Source organism: Hemicordylus capensis, chromosome 2 (assembly GCF_027244095.1).
Source record: "Hemicordylus capensis ecotype Gifberg chromosome 2, rHemCap1.1.pri, whole genome shotgun sequence".
NCBI classification, from domain to species: Eukaryota; Metazoa; Chordata; class Lepidosauria; order Squamata; family Cordylidae; genus Hemicordylus; species Hemicordylus capensis.
Genome location: NC_069658.1, coordinates 384,942,589 through 384,961,040, shown reverse-complemented (window position 1 = coordinate 384,961,040; position 18,452 = coordinate 384,942,589). Strand labels below are relative to the sequence as shown.

The 18,452-nt window shown below is 42.4% G+C and overlaps 1 protein-coding gene across 4 annotated transcripts in view; it reads left to right on the top strand.

The window, feature by feature from the left end:
- The window catches only part of LOC128346871 (protoheme IX farnesyltransferase, mitochondrial), a 183,076-nt gene that overhangs the window by 142,624 nt on the left and 22,000 nt on the right, over window positions 1-18,452 (top strand). For all 4 annotated transcript variants that reach the window (XM_053300627.1, XM_053300628.1, XM_053300629.1 and 1 more), the window contains one exon: window positions 18,018-18,250. In XM_053300627.1, the coding sequence (XP_053156602.1) occupies window positions 18,018-18,250 (233 nt within the window). The remainder of the gene's footprint in view (window positions 1-18,017; window positions 18,251-18,452) is intronic.

The window sequence follows — 18,452 nt, the reverse complement described above, 5'->3', positions numbered from 1 at the left end:
CAGGTTTAAAATTTTATAATGTAGCATTTCCAAAGCATTAAAATGTAGCTTTCCCACCTTTCTCCTTCCTGCAGCAGCTCCCTGCACCACCTGGAAAGCAACTCCTCAGGGTTAGGAATCCTCCTTGAATGTGGGGGCGGGGGGATGTTGATGTGAAGAACTGTAGCAGAAAAGGGTAATCCTGAAAATGTGGGCCTCACTGCCTTGTGAGAATGAAAGTACCAAAAATGCAAAAGCTTTGGCTGACACACCAGATTCGTCCATTTCTGGAGACAAATGACCTTAAAAACAGTGGTACATATGCTGGTAGCCTCTAGGCTTGACTACTGTTATGCACTCTACATGGGGCTGCATTTGTGCTTAGTTCGGAAACTACAGTTGCTACAGAATGTGGCAGCTAGATTGGTCTCTGGGTTTACCCAAAAGGATCATATAACACCGATTTTGAAAGAACTGCACTGGTTGCCGATATGTTTCCGAATGAAATACCAAGTGTGTTACTACCTATAAAGTCCTCAACAGCTTGGGTCCAGGGTACTTAAGAGAGTGCCTTCTCTGTCATGAACTCTGTTGCCTATTAAGATCATCTGGAGAGGTCTGGTTACAGTTGCCACTGACTCGTTTGGTGGTGACGGGACCAGGCCTTCTCCGTGGCTGCCCCGGGGCTTTGGAATATACTCTGTGCTGAAATAAGAGCATCTCCTTCTCTGTTTTTTAGGAGGACCCTGCAGATGTACTTGTTTTCCTAAGCTTTTAATTGAAATTGAAATTTTAATATATTTGTATTCATTGAGTTTTTTTACCTGTTTTATGAATTTTAACTGTTTTATATTGTTTTTATATTTGTTATGTTTTAACTTGTACACCATCTGGAGATTTCTGTATCAGGTGGTATGGATAGATTAGATAGATTGTATAGATAATAGATGGATAAAAGGATTCCCATGGAGTGTAGTTCTAAAATAATTCCCAAACAACCCGCAGAAATACTTGGCATGATTTACCATTGTGAATGTCCCTGGAACTGTAGGAGGTACCCAGCCTTTCAAGTCTGAACAGCATTTTCAGAACAGCATGCAGCAAGAAAAGAAACTAGGTTTGTGGTAGTTGTAGTGCTTGAGTTATCAGTAATTGAAGGTTATATGCTTATTGCCTTCGTCTCACAAACTCTAATACATAAGTGTGTCATTCAAATAAAACATAAAAACTGCAAACCTTTCAAGTGTCATTAAGGGCTCTGTCTTTCTGTTTTATTTTCCTAACAGCTTGCTTGGAGGTTCTGCCGTATCAGATCAGTTGGTGTTGATTTTTTTAAAAAAAACTAAACACCATGGCTCTTTTTATTACAATAAATTGTTTTGACCATGTTCTATGCAGATGAAAATCTTGTCTCGAGGAGCAATATTGAGATTAATCTAGGACATCAGTCTCACCTTTATTGTCGTGCAATCATTTACCTGTCACTGCCGAACATTATGAAGGCAATGATCATTTAACATTGTTCCTGTGGGCAGCAGCAGCAGCAAATAATTCCAACTCTAGGGAGAATAAGGGTAGCATCGCAGATGTACCTGTAGCACAGGAAAGAAAGCAGATGAGGCTGAATGGAAGTAAGTTTCTACCCTTATATGACCAGCTGCTGAAGGGCATTTAACTACACTCTCAAAGGTGGTGAGACTGGGGCTCAGATAGTCTCATACTGGATGGCTGCCACCAATCATGTATTAAGGATATGCCATGGAGCATTGCACCTCTGTTATTGTGGCATATGGATCCAGGGTTTTGGGTTGTTTTCTTTCTCATACTGTGGTTTGTCTTGCCTTTTAGAATTCTGGATCAAGAACAGTTTTTAGACTGTAGTTGTTTATTATTATTATTATTATATTTATTTACACAGTCAGACAGGTGTTATTGACTGGTTTGTTTTATCCAGACATCAAGTCCTTCCCAAGGACCTGGGATGGCTGAATTTTATTGTCAATGTTGTTGCTGCTGTTATAGATATCGTCGCAGAATATAGGCTGTTCCCAGTAATGTTGCTTTTTGTAATTGGCTGATGGTGATTTCTGTGGCCCCTATGGTGTTGAGGTGCGCTTCAAGGTCTTTTGGAACTGCACCCAGGGCGCCAATTACCACTGGGATTATTTTCGTCTTTTTCTGCCACAGCCTTTCAATTTCAATTTGTAGATCTTTGTATTTGGTGATTTTTTTCTATTTCTTTTTCTTCTATTCTGCTATCCCCTGGTATTGCTATGTCGATTATTTTGACTTGTTTTTCTTTCTTCTCGACTACAGTAATATCTGGTGTATTGTGTGGCAGATGTTTGTCTGTTGTCGGAAGTCCCATAATATTTTTACATCTTCATTTTCGACAACTTTTTCAATTTTATTGTCCCACCAATCTTTGGCTACAGGTAGCTTGTATTTTTTGCAGATGTCCCAGTGTATCATCCCTGCTACCTTGTCATGCCTTTGTTTGTAGTCAGTCTGTGCGATCTTTTGACAACAGCTGATTAGGTGGTCCACTGTTTCATCTGCTTCTTTACAAAGGCGGCACTTGCTGTTTGTTGTTGACTTTTCAACTTTTGCTCTTATTGCATTCAATAGTGGGGCTTCTGTTCAATCAGTTTTAAGTTGTGCTGAGGTTGGGTTGAAGTTGTAATGTGTGTGGGTTTGTCTGGAGATGGGGAACCAGGGAGTGCCTTCATTGAAGGTGGGGCAGCTATTCCTGTGGTGGTGGGGAATAGAAGAAGAAACGCTGGCAGGTCAGCAGGCTGCTCCAGGGGAAGGGTGGTCAGAAATCTAATAGCTGTCCCCCTTTCCGGCTGTCCTGCCAGCTCTTTGACCTCGGGGAGCACTGCCAATATCCCACATAACCTTACCTTGCTCCTCTGCAATGCCAGGTCAGTCCAAAATAAATCAGAACTCATCCATGATTTGATCATGGATGAAGGGGCCGACCTGAATTTGTATTACTGAGACTTGGTTGGGGGAGGCTAGTGGTCCAGTTTGGTCCCAGCTTCTCCCGCCAGGATATTCTGTAGAGGAGCAGGTGAGGGGACATGGGCGGGGAAGTGGAGTGGCTGTGGTCTATAAGGATAACATCTCCCTTACCAGGGTCCCTGTTAGGGTATTGGACCATATTGAATGTGTGTACTTGAGTTTGGGGACCAGTGATAGATTGGGACTTCTGCTGCTGTACCGATCACCCCGCTGCCCAGCGGAATCCCTTACTGAGCTCACAGACTTGGTCGCAGAACTTGCGTTGGAGTCTCCCAGACTTTTGGTGCTGGGGGACTTCAATGTTCATTTTGGGACCAGTTTGTCCGGGGCAGCTCAGGAGCTCATAGCGGCCATGACGACAATGGGCCTATCCCAAGCGGTCTCTGGATCGACGCATATTGCAGGTCACACGCTTGATTTGCTCTTTTATTCTGATCAGGGTGGTGTTCTGTGGGTGGGGACTCCTACGATTTCCCTGTTGTCATGGACGGACCACCATCTGGTTAAGGTTGGACTTACAACCACTTCCCACCTCTGCAGGGGTGAGGGGCCTATTAGAATGGTCCGCCCGAAGAGGTTACTGGATCCGGTAGGATTCCAAGACGCCTTGGAGGGATTTAATGTTGGCTCTGCTGGTGATCCTGTTGATGCCCTGGTTGAGAACTGGAACAACTTGCTCACCAGGGCAGTAGACACGATTGCTCCTAAGTTTCCCCTCCGACCTGCTTCAAAATTGGCCCCTTGGTATACGGAAGATCTACGGGGGCTGAAGCAGCAAGGTAAGGCGACTGGAGCGCAAGTAGAGAAAAACTCGACTCGAGTCCGACAGATTACGACATGGAGCACAATTAAAGATCTATGCTCAGGCGATACATGCGGCAAAGAAGCGGTTCGTTTCTGCCCATATTGCCTCTGCGAGTTCACGTCCAGCGGAGTTGTTCAGGGTTGTGAGGGGACTAGTATCTGCTCCCTCTCCCTTGAACCAGAATTTGGAGGCATCAGTTACCCGCTGTAGTGTGTTTAATGAATTTTTCGCAGAAAAAATCTCTCGGATTCGGGCCGACCTAGATGGAGACTCCACAATTAATTTGATGTCTGAACTGGAGGTGTCCGACAACTCCTCTTATACGATTCGACTGGATCAATTTCAGTTTGTGACTCCTGATGATGTGGACAAGCTGCTTGGAGCAGTGAGGCCTACCACTTGTCCTCTTGATCCTTGTCCAACATGGCTTGTTCTATCTAGCAGGGAGGCTGTTGTAAGTGGCCTGGTAGAAATCATAAATGCTTCTCTGAGGGAGGGCAGGATGCCTCCTTGTCTTAAGGAGGCAATTATTAGACCTCTTCTAAAGAAGCCTGCGTTAGATCCCTCAGAGTTGAGCAATTATAGGCCAGTTTCCAACCTCCCATGGCTGGGCAAGGTAATTGAGAGGGTGGTGGCCCCTCAGCTCCAGGTGGTCTTGGAGGAAACTGATTATCTAGACCCATTTCAAACTGGTTTTCGGGCGGGCTATGGGGTGGAGACTGCCTTGGTCGGCCTGATGGATGATCTCCAATTGGCAATGGACAAAGGAAGTGTGACTCTGTTGGTCCTCTTGGATCTCTCGGTGGCTTTCGATACTATCGACCATAGTATCCTTCTGGAACGTCTGAGGGGGCTGGGGGTGGGAGGCACTGTTTTACAGTGGTTCCACTCCTACCTCTCGGACAGATTCCAGATGGCGTCGATTGGAGATTGTTGCTCTTCAAAAATCTGAGCTTAAGTATGGTGTCCCTCAAGGCTCCATACTCTCTCCAATGCTTTTTAACATCTACATGAAACCTCTGGGAGAGATCATCAGGGGATTTGGAGCTGGGTGTTACCAGTATGCTGATGACACCCAGATCTACTTCTCCATGTCAACTTCTTCAGGAGCTGGCATATCCTCCATAAATGCCTGCCTGGAAGCAGTAATGGTCTGGATGAGGGAGAATAAACTGAAGCTGAATCCAGATAAGACGGAGGTACTTATTGTGCGGGGTCGGAACTCTAGAGACGATGTTGATCTGCCTGTTCTAGACGGGGTCACACTTCCCCAAAAGGAACAGGTTCTCAGTCTGGGAGTACTTCTGGATCAACGTCTCTCCTTGGTTTCTCAGGTTGAGGCGGTGGCCAAGGGTGCTTTCTATCAGCTCCCGCTGATACGCCAGCTGCGCCCGTTTCTTGAGATCAATGACCTCAAAACAGTGGTACATTTGTTGGTAACCTCCAGACTGGACTTCTGTAATGCGCTCTACGTGGGGCTGCCTTTGTACGTAGTCCGGAAACTTCAGTTGGTTCAGAATGCGGCAGCCAGGTTGGTCTCTGGGTCATCTCGAAGAGACCACATTACTCCTTTGTTGACGGAGTTACACTGGCTGCCAATAGGTTTCCGGGCAAAATACAAAGTGCTAGTTATAACTTATAAAGCCCTAAACGGCTTAGGCCCTGGGTATTTAAGAGAGCGTCTTCTTCGCTATGAGCCCCACCGGCCGTTGAGGTCACTTGAGGAGGTCCGTCTCCAGTTGCCACCAACTCGTTTGGTGGCTACACAGAGACGGGCCTTCTCAGCTGCTGCCCCGAGATTGTGGAATGCGCTCCCTGCTGAGATACGATCCTCCCCATCTCTCGCAATTTTCAGAAAACACCTGAAAACACACCTCTTCAACCAGGCTTTTTCAGCTTTTTAAAACTTGTTTTTAAATAGTTCTGAATATTTAATTGTTGTTTTATGATGTTTTTAATTGTTAATTATTGTTTTATGTTTTATAATTTTTGTTTTAACGATTAATTGATTTTAATGGTGTTTTAATGTAAACCGCCCTGAGCCTTTTGGAAGGGCGGTATAAAAGTTTTCATCATCATCATCATCAGTTCTTAGTGCCTGTTCTTGTTCAGCCAGTATTAAATCCTCTGTTTCTTTCTTCAAGTTGCCATTCTTAAGCCATTGCCAAGTCTAGGTGATGTCTGATTTTCCACTTATATTGTGCAAATATTGACCATGCAGAGGCTTATTTTTCCATTTTTCTGCTTGGTTCTTGACTTGTTCTTTCTTGTAGGCCTGCTTTGTTTCATTGGTGTTGAATAGTTTCGCGTTATTGACCATTTTAAGTGCATCTTCTTCACTGTCCTTTATATATTCTGCAAAGCCTCTTTTCTCCTCCTCAGCTGTTTGATGGACTTACAGCATTCCTCTTCCCCCTGAGTTGCGTGGGAGGTATAACCTATCTACATCTCTATGGGGGTGCAGAGCATATATTGATGGGCATTATTTTTCTGGTCTTATGATCTAGCGTCTCTTGCTCTGCCTGGGTCCAGTCTATTATTCCTGCAGTGTATCTGATAATAGGTATAGCCCAGGTGTTTATGGCTTGTATGGTGTTCCCGCGATTTGAGTTTGGACTTTAGGATTTTTCTAACTCTTCTGATGTATTCACTTCCAATTTTTCTTTTAACTTCAGTGTGTGCGATGTTATCAGCCTGGAGAATGCCCAAGTATTTGTAATGTTCTTTCTCTTCCAGGTTCTTGATCTTGCTTCCATTGGGCAGTTCTATTCCTTCTGTTTGTGTTGTTTCCCCCCTGTTCATTATTAATGCAGCACACTTGTCTAGTCCAAACTCCGTTGCTGTATCGCTACTGAATATACAGACAGTGTTTAGCAGTGATTCGATTTCTGATTGGGACTTTCCATACAACTTCAAATCATCTATGTAGAACAGATGGTTTGTTTTACTTGATGTTTTAGAAGTTTGGTATCCGAGGCCTTTTTTGTTTAGTATTTGTGAAAGTGGGGTCATGGCGATTACAAACAACAGAGGGGATAGTGAGTCCCCTTGGAAAATGCCTCTTCTAATGCTAACCTGTCCAAGTGTCTCGCCATTAATTGTTAACTGTGTACTCCACATGCTCATTGCTTTTTTAAATAAATATCTGAATGTTTTTGCTGACACCAGTTGTTTCTAAACATTTTAGAATCCATGTGTGAGGCAATGAATCAAAGGCTTTCTTGTAGTCAATCCATGCAACACTTAAATTGGTTTTTCTTCTCTTGCAATTTTCTAAAATCATTTTGTCAATCATCAGCTGGTCTTTTGTGCCTCTGGTGTTCGGGCAATTTCCTTTCTGTTCAACTGGAAGCTGTTTGTTAGTTAATAAGTGTTGCATGACTTCATCTGTTATTATTCCAGTTAATAATTTGAACATGGTTAGCAGGCAGGTTATCGGTCTATAATTACTTGGAACTGCACCTTTTGCTGGGTCTTTCATTATGCGATGAGTTTTCCCAGTTGTTAGCCATTGTTCAATATCACCTCCTTGCAAAATGTGATTGAACTGTTTTGATAGTTGTTTATGAAGGCTTGTTAGGTGTTTAAGCCAAAAGCCATGCAGTTCATCGTCGCCTTGCGCAGTCCAATTTTTAATTTTCTTTGCTCTTTCACTTATTAATTCTGGTGTTATTATTAGATCTTGCATTTGTTGGTTACATTTTTTGACCTCTTTCATCCAGCCTGCTTTTTTATTATAATCTACTGGATTGTCCCATAATTTCCCCCAGAATTGCACTGTTTCTTCTTTATTTGGTGTTTCTAGGTTTCTTGCAGTTTCTCCTTCTATGCTTTGGTAGAAACGTCTCTGATTCAACTGGAATTGGAGATTCTGCCTGTGTTGTGTAATTCTGGCTTCATATCTGCTAATCTTCTTTGACACTGCTGTTATTTGCTGCTTTATTATTTCCAGGACTTCTCTAATTCTCCTTGAATCTAGGTGGTATTTTTGGATCAGATACTGTTCTTGTCTTTCATATCTTTCAGTTTACTAGCATCTGATCTAAGCCTGGAGATTTTATTTTCTAATCTAATCTTCCATTTAGGTGATGTACTGCTTTCTTTTTTTACAGGTCCACTGATCTTATATCCGAGCTCTTGTGTTGTTGTTGTTGCTGCACTGTACATTAGTTGGTTTGTTTCTTGCAAATTACTGGTTGTTATTTCTGCAAGTGCAGCATTGACATCTTTTAATGCCTGAGCAAGTTGTTTTTTGTCAACTGTTTTTAGAGCTGGAAGTCGAACCCTGGTGGTTGTTTGGTTCATGTGCTCAGTTATTTTTTGCTTTAGTTCTTGTTGCTTTTCTGTTAAATGGCATTCGGGTTTTTGAGGTGAAGGCAAAGGAGAGGTTGCCTGGTTTTGATTTTGAAACAGTTCAGCAACAGTGGCATCCTCTATTTCCAACACCTCCTCCACCTGCGCCTGAGCAACTGCTTCAGTTGGTGGTAATTCTTCTTCCATATCTTGAGCCTGTGTTGCTCTTTGCAGTTCTTCCAGCTCAACTCCTGTGAATACTTTATTTCTTATTATGAATCTTATCTTGTCTGCTAGCCTTTGTTCTGTTATTTCTGTGTCTGGATGCTTCTCTTTCCAAATTTGTTACATTCTTTTTAAATAACCTCTTCTAGTTGGACTAGACTTGTAATAGCAGATCATTATTTCCTTGTTGGCATTTTTCGTATATATTTTTTCGGTTAAGCAACGTTTCTTCCAGTAACTTTGGAGTCTCCAGCCCTGGTTGCTCAACTAAAGATCCTGAGTCCTGTTGCCCACTTGCCACCAGATGTCCAGGGACTTCAGCACCTGGCGCGGTCCTTGTTGACCCGGGCGACGACCGATCCGTTATAGATTTATTAAAGTTACGTCTCACCATATTGTTGATGGGAGAGACACTCTTTGTCTGGCTCCTCTGGTGAGACCTGTCCAGTATGGTTGGACTTCTGGCATAGCTCTCACCTTCCTCAGAGCGCACAAGCCCCACAACCACACCAAGGTAGTCCTTCACTGGGGGATGATGATGATGATGATGATTTTACATTTATATCCCACTCTTCCTCCAAGGAGCCCAGAGCAGTGTACTATCTACTTAAGTTTTTCCTCACAACAACCCTGTGAAATAGGTTAGGCTGAAAGAGAAGTGACTGGCCCAGAGTCACCCAGCAAGTATCATGACTGAATGGGGATTTGAACTCGGGTCTCCCTGGTCCTAGTCCAGCATTCTAACCACTGCACCATGCTGGCTCACTCGTGCTGGTATGTTTACCCATGTAACATACCTGTATTGATGTTTTACATATATTTTGATGGAAGGTGCTTTGACGAGTTATAAGAGTGGTAATTAAATATATGCAACTAGAGTTTTACAAGTGTATTAAATATAGTTTATATAGTCAGGAATGCAGAGCGGGTTTGTTTGCATGATTGTTTGCTAAGCCTGGTTATTTTCGATAAGCCCCTTATTGGAACCTGGCTTTCTGTTATGGGCACTGTCTAATGTTGCAGTGCACACTTGTGAATTGGGGGGCCTGCCCAAATTTGCCTTTTAGAAAGTGTGTATATGCTCAGTTATCCCAAAACGAGTCCCTGAATGTCTGAAGTGGCTCTTCCTTCACTTTAAATTTGCTTCAGTCTTATATAATATCCCTTGGTCATAGAAATGTCTAATAGTTGAGTATCAAAGGAGTTGTTATCTTGGAACAAGGGCTTCTGCAAATAACTTGCTCTGTGGGCATATATGGTGCTTTATACAGCATATGTTTCTTCCAGTTGCAGACTCAAAGCTTCTTTTGGATCATAAATTAAAAACAGTGATCAGGCAGAAGGTTTTTATGCTTTTTCTCTGACAAATGGGCCTCTATTGCTATCATGCAGACTCCCATGCAAACCGAGACTTGGTAGTGCGTTTCCTAATTAGACAGAGATATCCTTTTCATAATATTTGCAGTCTGTGTTGTGCATAACAGCTCCTCAAATAAATACCCTCCAAGAGTTCAGCTTCCATGTGTGCATGATGCTTGCATCTCAGTGTGTGTGATGAGGAAAACATAGTAAAGGCTGAGAAGTTTATCAGTGCCTGTTTCTAGATTTGAATTTACTGGCGCCCAAGCTATAGTTCTTTTCCTAATTTATTTGTTAATTGAGTTTGTAAAATATGGTAGAAGTCTGTCTTCACGGAGTGTGTTGTCTTCAGGGGTTTTTTTGTGGGTTTTTTTTAAGCATTTTTCCTTGTGCTGCTGTGAGAGCAGTTAAGCAATATCTAATGCAGAGCATTCAGAAAGTCAGAGCATGCTGCTGCTATTCAGTGGTGGAAGAGAGTCCTCACCCCTCTCAAAATATAAAATATAAACACAGAGCTTCAGAAGTTTTTTGGAACAAATAAGGCCTTGATTCAAAGAATGTATGTGAATTAGGTGCCCAAAAGCCTTGGACTTTATTGTTTTAATATAACCACTGTCCACTGCAGAGTTCCATAAGAACACATAGCAATTGTATAGGGCATGGATGCTTGATTTTTGCTCACAGGGGACTGCCTGCCCACCAAAGCTATCGTTGAATGGTTCTTCTCCAGCCTGACAGACCATTTTTGGAAACCCTGCTGTGTCAGTGGCAGCTTGAACTAAATGAGCAGGAAACCAGCCCTTTTATTCTGCTGTCTTGAGGATCTTGTTGATGGCATGAGGTTAGAGGTGTTTTGCCCCAGCTAAGCACTACTGGAGACAAATGTCAGTGAGCTTTGGACTGAGAAAGCTCTTTGATTATTCACTCCATTCAGGCGTATCTTCCCCCAGTTAGCTTTTAGTCACTCCCAATGCATATGAGATGTATTCTTTGCATAGCCACGGGAAGCCATGGCTCATTTTGCATTTATCTTAATGTTGCATAAAGTAAGTAAAGGTAAAGTGTGCCATCAAGTCGATTTCGACTCCTTGTTCCCACAGATCCCTGTGGTTTTCTTTGGTAGATTACAGGAGGGGTTTACCATTGCCTCCTCCCACGCAGTATGAGATGATGCCTTTCAGCATCTTCCTATATCACTGCTGCCTGATATAGTATCAGCAGGGATATGAACTGGCAACCTTCTGCACAAGGTACCAAATACTTAAGTATTGCAGAAGGCAAAACTTGGGTTTTCTTGACATGGATTAACCTTTTTTGCTGTAATGTGGTGGTGATGATAATAAAAGCAACATCTTTTTGAGCAAATCTGACTGTGGGGAGAGCAGAGGCATAAGTAGATGAAGAAGAGTCAGCCCCATAATTCAGTGTTGGTTTGCTATACTTGTGTGCAGAAGGGTTCCAGTTTAACTCAGCATCTCCAGTGAACAGGTTCTTGGGTAGAAGGGCCAAGAAAGAGTTTTGCTTAAGACTTTGGAGAGCCACTACCAAACAATGCCAGAATAGGTAGACAACTGGTCTGACTTGATATAGGAAACCTATATTATTTATTATTTATTTACTACGTTTATAAACTGCCCTATCCAAAGGCTCTGGGTGGTGTACAACTAATTTAAAAAGACATAAAAACGCACACCATTTAAGACACAGTGCTAAAAACAATTCAGAAATAATTAAAAAACATTTACAACCAATTAAAATACTTTAAAAAACAATTTAAAAACCTTGGAAGGCCAGGCCAAACAATTAAGTTTTTAGGGCTCTCTTAAAGCCCGACAGCAAGCCTAAACTGCGGATATCTGCCGGGAGTGCGTTCCATAGGCGAGGAGCAGCTACAGAAAAGGCCCGGTTCCGAGTCACTACGAGACGTACTGGTGGTTGAGACAGACCTCTCCAGATTACCTCAACGTGTGGTGAGGATCATACAGAAGAAGGTAATCTCTAAGGTAGAAACATAGGAAGCTGCCATATACTGAGTCAGACCATTGGTCTATCTAGCTCAGTATTGTCTTCACAGACCTGCAGTGACTTCTCCAAGGTTTCAGGCAGACCAAAGCCATTCAGAGCGTTAAGGTAATAACGAGCACTTTGTATTTCGCCCGGAAACATATCGGCAGCCAGTGTAACTGTTCTAAAGCAGGCATAATATGGTCTCTCTGGGTTACTCCAGAGACTAGTCTGGTGGCTGCATTTTGAACTAACTGAAGTTTCTGAACTATGTACAAAGGCAGCCCCACATAGAGTGCACTGCAATAGTTGAGCCTGGAGGTTACCAGCTGATGCACCACTGTTTTGAAGTCCTCCTCTTCAAGGAATTGACGCAGCTGTCAAATCAGCCGAAATTGATAGAAAGCACTCTCGGCCATGGCCTCCACCTGATATACCAGGGAGCCTGAATCAAACTCCTCACAACCTGGGACAGTTCTGCGGGATGCGAACCTGCAGAAGTAATGCACACAGACCAGAATTGTATTTTTGCCATACGCACCACTTCCTTATAAACCTTCAAATGGTCTCTATGCTGTGTCCTGTCAATTTCCAGCTGAGTTCCAGATCCAATTTGTGAAATTCTAATTCTAATCTAATATCAGAGATCGTGTATTTCTATTGTATAGGCATTGCAGGGCAGTAGAAAACAGCTCTAAAACAAACCACTGGGTATTCGTGCGGCCTTAGTGGATATACTTCAATATATCTTAAATATATCCACTATACTTTAGTGTCGGCCTGCAGGGACTATTTTATTGGCTCCCAGGTATCCTGCAGCCACACAGGAGCTGGAAACCCTCTTACAGTGCCATCATGTGCATGCTTTCTCAGAAATATGTCCCATGGTGTATCCAGTGAGGCTTAATCCCATGTAAACATGCCTAGGATTGCAGCCTGAATGCAACGGCAATTTAGGGAGAGAAGAGGGCTTGGCATTTGTTTGGGACTGGCATGCACTCCAGAGGCCCCACTGATTGAGCAGGGACAGGACCTATTTTCTGGCCACTATCCTTGGTTAAATCTATGGGTCCCTTGACAGGGGGAATAGATCCACAAGTAACTAATAATATTTTTTATTTTAATGTAATAATGAGCTAAAAGCTTACCTTGGCCCCTGCATGCTGTAGTGAATGGTTCTAGCCTACCAGGGCATTTTAGTTGTGCAACCCTGCTTTCCTGGACAAACTTAGTATACTTTGTTCAGCTGTTCTCCCTACTTGGTGCTAATTGGTTGTCCAGCCCTGGAAGTGGGGGTCACTAGGAGTTAGGATTTCTGGAGAGAAGAGAGACTTGGTTGAGGGGATTGGAAGACACCTCTCCCTTCCTTCATACTACCATCCTTTCTGGTTTGGATACAGGTTCTTGTTCTATTCTTCTTTGAGTAGAACAGAAGAAAGATTTAAGATAAAAGAATTAAAAATACAGAAAGAAGAAGATGAAGATTCACAGTTTTCAAAATTATGTGCAGCTGACTATTTGCTCTGCTTCTTCTTTTGAAGTGTAGGCATGTAGGATAGCAGATGCTATGCCTTGACTAGTATTGTAGTTAAAATAATCTGCTTTTTGAAATAAGTTTACTCTCTGCCTTTTAAAGGAACCAGTTGTGTGCCCTTGGGCATTCCAGGGTGAGTGGAGATGGTTCAGAGGAGTGCTATAGATAGGCAGCTGTGTGTTTGCATGAAATTTACTTGCTTATGGATATGAGCTGGCATTTATTCCCTTTTTGCCTTACAGGGTAGTATGGCAAGTAGTCAGAGTATATCCTGTTCATGCCTCGTCACCTAGCTCCTGATTACACCTTTGCTATAACTGATAATGTTAGAAATGGAGAGAACACACCAGCTGGATCATCAGGTCCCAGGCTATGTCTGCAAACAGAAAGATTGGCTTGTGACTTGTCAACAGAGCAGATGTTTCACTTGGGGAAATGGAACATATTGTACCCTGTGGGGTCTTTCACTTGTCACACAGATACTCTTCAGAGTGTGACTTCATGAAAAGTGCACTTTTATTTTCTTACTGTTGATTTTGATCACTAGTTAACTCTGTCATTCTAGAATTAAATTATGTGGTATCAACATTGTCCTCAACAAAGTAACTTTCCCACCTTCAAGATGCAAATATCTATTCCACATGGAATGCACTTTTGAGTTTATAGCTTCCCAGCAGAAATGGCTTTTAATATTAGGCGTTCAGCCATAAATCACTTTGCGATAATAAGCGATATTTGCACATGATGGCTTCTGGGGTCAAATTAGTCATTTGGAGAACTGGTAAATATCAGCCAGCAGGAAGACAGACAAATAGTTGTGTTAGATTCAGAAAGATCTCCAATCATACCGTAGTTTTATAATATCAGCTTCTACATGGTATGTAATCAACTCCTTGCTGAACTGATTTTGCAAGTGTGAAAATACAATTGAATTCTTTTTGTTCCAGATGCAATGGTGCAAACCTGTTTGGGTCTATATAGCAGTTCTATATAGCTGTAAGCACTACATTGCCATCTATAGATTCAATATAAACCGCTGACTTTAGGGGCTGACTCTAGTGTAACTCACCACCACCACCTTTCTATCATAAAAATACCTATGGAAGAATACACATTTTGAAGGGAAGGTTCTTCAGAATGTAAATCGCTGTAAATAATATCCATGATGTTTGCAAGGAGGCTCTGCATTTAGATTCTTGCACAACACTGTTCACAGATTGTTTTCCATTAGGATATAATGTGTTTCATGTATGCTTCAGAGGTTCCGCCCCCCCCCCCCCAGTTGCGGGGAAGTGCTACAACAGAATCAGGCCTTGAAAAAGCATGTTGTGATACTCATCAAGTGCATTGTACACAAACATAGACTTCTTTCCTTCACCATCTTGCAGAGTGGAAAAGATTTTCATGTTCTTGTTTGTTTTTATTGGAAGAGTTGAGTAGATACTGCTATATTAGTAGTGTTGCAAGTAGCCTGAAGGAAGCTACTCTCAGTTTAAATTAAGGCTGTCAGATTTTTAACCACACACTAATTGCTTGTGTTTTATAAAACACATTAGGCAAGCAGGCTTGTAGGGCCTCATTAAGTGTCTAGCTGTGTGGGTATCCAGTCTAATCACTATGGTTCATTAGCCAGTTGTTACCAAGATCTGAAGGAAGTCTCTGGAGTAGTGCACTACCACATTCTAGGAGAAATATTGATATTTGCCTGTTAGCAGACAATGCCACGTACATGCACTCTTGCTCTTTCTTTCAGTCTCATGGCAGCTCTGAGGGGGAGATACTTTTTATATGCAACATTGCTATCAGTAGGCACTACAACACTGTTCACATTATTGGACTAAGCCAAGAGTCTCCATCTCTTCCAGTTGGTCTGCATCAAAAATTAGCCTTTTCTTCCTTTTACAGTAATTTAAGACAAATGCAAATGAGCAAAGCTAAAGGGATCTCCAAGTTGCTGGTGTTGATTTGTAATTTTTTTGTCTATTACTGTATATTTGAATTGTACTGTTCCTCCTAGGAGCTCAGAACAACATACATGGAGTTATCTCCTGTTTTCCGCACAACACTCCCAAAGCTTCATGTTTGAGTTGGACTTGAACTCACCTCTTTCCTTTGCTCAAATCCGAACACCATCCATTGTATGTTGAAATACCACAAAGGTTCTAGTCATCTTAGTGTAGATCTCCCAACAGTCCAAACTTAATTAGGATTCTTCATCTTTCACTTTTGAGATCTACTGTCTGAAATTGCAAGTCTGTCTTTGCAGAGGGCAGAGAAAGGCTATAACTAAAGACAATTCAGTAGCCTCAGTGGAGCACTACACAAATGCAAAAATAAAAATCTGCTTGTTGAAAAAAATGCAGGTGTAACACTTTATTCAGCCCACCTGGGTAATGTGCACATAAATATGAATACCAGCAGAAGTATGAACTGCTACTACATCTTCTCAGGATCTGACTTCTGTCATTTCTGGAATGTGAGTAAGCCTGGAAGGAGATAGATTAGTTTTATAGGTAGATTAGTTTTATATGTGGTCTCATACATACTTCACGGAAACTGTCTCACCTAATGTTTCCTACCACCAAGTTCATCAGCGAGAGATCTTTTTTTTTCAAGTGTGGGGAGCAACAAGAAAGGGTGAGTCCTTTTTCACTGCACTTGGTGGGTCCAGTTGACTGTCAACACCCAGCACAGAGACCTTGTAAGTACTTGAGACAGATGGCTACAGCCGCCATCATTGCAAAAGTGCCTGACAAAATGGATCACTGAGTGAGAGAGCTCGTGGAGCACTTTGCATCCAAAAATGTTGACTGTCCTTGATAGCCAGCCATTATTTGCGGTTCCCACTTGCTTGCCCTGCATCCTCTAGCATACACATAAGATTTGTCGAAGGTGCTGTGTCAGTCTTTTGCTTTGTGCCAGGTTTTGAAGATCATCAGAAGCAGCAAAAGAGGTTTTTACTGCTTTGGGGTGTTTCTGAATGCCAGTGTGGTGAGACTGACCCCTCCCACAAGTTTTCTTTGTATGCCAAAGAACTTAGGGAAGGAGTGTGCTCTGTTTCACCCACCAAGCATGCAACAAAAATCCCTACAGTATACAGAGAACATCCAGGACAGGCAGTTGCCAGAAAGGGATTTATAGTCACAGCTGGCCACCTGGCAACTGCATTTATGCATCCCTGTTTCTGCATAATCAACATTTTTATCTGTAAATAAATAGAAATATTTGTTGGTTTTGATTAGCTGTAGTGCCTGACATGCTCCGCAGTGTAACACAGGCAGTGCAGACATGCCCAGGTCACTGCAGGACTCTAAATCACCCAACGATGCTGCTGTGTAAAAGGGCATAACCAGTACTGCTGACTCTTGCATGATGGCACACCATGCACTTTTTCCATGGGGAAAAATGAAAGTCGTATATGACGTGTGATCGCACAAGAGTCCACAGTACCAGTACTGCCCTCTTGTGCAACTGTGCTGCTAGGTGGTTTAGAGCCCCACAGTGGTGCAGGTCCATCTGCACTGCGCATGTTATGCTGCAGGACATGTCAGCCATTGTAGATAGTGGTCTTCATAAATTTCAAGGCAAGATCTTTTATTTTTAAAAGCGTGTTGTTCTATCCTGAATGTAGTCTGGTGACCTAAACCAATAATGTTTTGCTGTACTGAGTGGTATACCAGCACACAGGTCAGGACATTATTCCAGTGATACGAGAGATGATACTACTGCAGATGTTGTTTGAACTGGAGTAGATTTTATAAGTCCCATGATTTCAGGATGTAGTAAACTCTGATGGGAACATGTGATGGTGCTTTGTTACAGTGCTTTGCCAGGGTTCATTGCAAGCTGCATACAGTCAATAGAACAACTTTTCTTGGCTCAGGGTCTTCTGAGAAAAATGTGATAAACATTGCATTCCACTAAATTAAATCCACAAAATCCACAATTGAGTTTGTAAAGCTGGTAAAATCATGTTCCAGCTTATCAAATTGTTGGCTTGGTCCATTTAATTAAAAGTTAAATTGAAGGCAGACATTTATTCCTCCTCAGCATTCTGACTTGAGATCATGCACATCCACACTTAGGCTTATTTTGCAATTCTGTATAAAGTGCAATGAGGTGACTGGTCTGTGTGGGGCTATAAAAGTCCACACCAAAGATTGAAATGCTTTATTAAAAATAGTTTCTTCCCCACTGTCAAGGGTTGATGTAGCCATGGCTGGAACATTAGTAGAATGCATAGCTAAAGCTTATGGATTTGGGGTAAATTGATTCTGTTAAATCAAGGCACTACGTTCTGATATCTGTTGAAAGCCTTACATTGTATAATTAAAAACTTGATTAACAGATTATGTTTCTTATACCAATAATAAATGGGTTGTGAGAAATATGTTATATGTGACTGTTTTCTCATTGAATGTTCAGTTCTGCATATTTAATGGTACGTTGCACATGCTTCCAGCTGCCTTGTCCAATCAGTTTCTGTTCAGGTACCTCAGACTCCACTCCTCTCTTCCCTCTCCCATTGTGACTGGAGCAAGGAGGCAGCACTCAAGTGTGGCCAGTCTGCAATGGGGCTATCACCTAATCTGCTGGTTACTCTCTATCCCCAGATGAAGTTTTATGCTCCCATAGATACAGGCTGAATGAACTTTTGCTCTATTGCCATTTTTACCTGGCTTAAGGTGACCTTTTATACTTCTCAGGGAAGCATTACAGAAAAAGACAACTGGCCTCAAGGCCCTTTGCTCATGTCCTCATGTTTTCTGGTTTTTGTTTTCTTTTTTTTTACAGCCCTCTGCTTGCCGTCTCTTTCGCTGTCTCTTGTGCAGTTCCAGGAATTGCCCTGCTGACCCTGGGAGTAAATCCTCTTACTGGGGCCCTTGGAGCCTTCAACATTATCCTGTATACATGCTGTTACACACCACTGAAAAGACTTAGCATTGTCAATACATGGGTAGGAGCTGTGGTTGGTGCCATTCCCCCCATCATGGGCTGGACAGCAGCAACTGGCAGTCTGGATGCAGGTGAGTGTAACATGCTAATCCATTGAACTGGTGTGTGTGAGAGAGGGGGTGTAGGGGGGGAAGAGGGAGGATGATCTAGGGTCTTTTGTTTTGGGACCTGTTGAACATTGGTACACTGTGAAAACGAATACTACTACTTTCCCCTTTAGACTTCCTTGAAATTCGAAAGATCTCTTTTTAATCAATACATACCATATGGCTA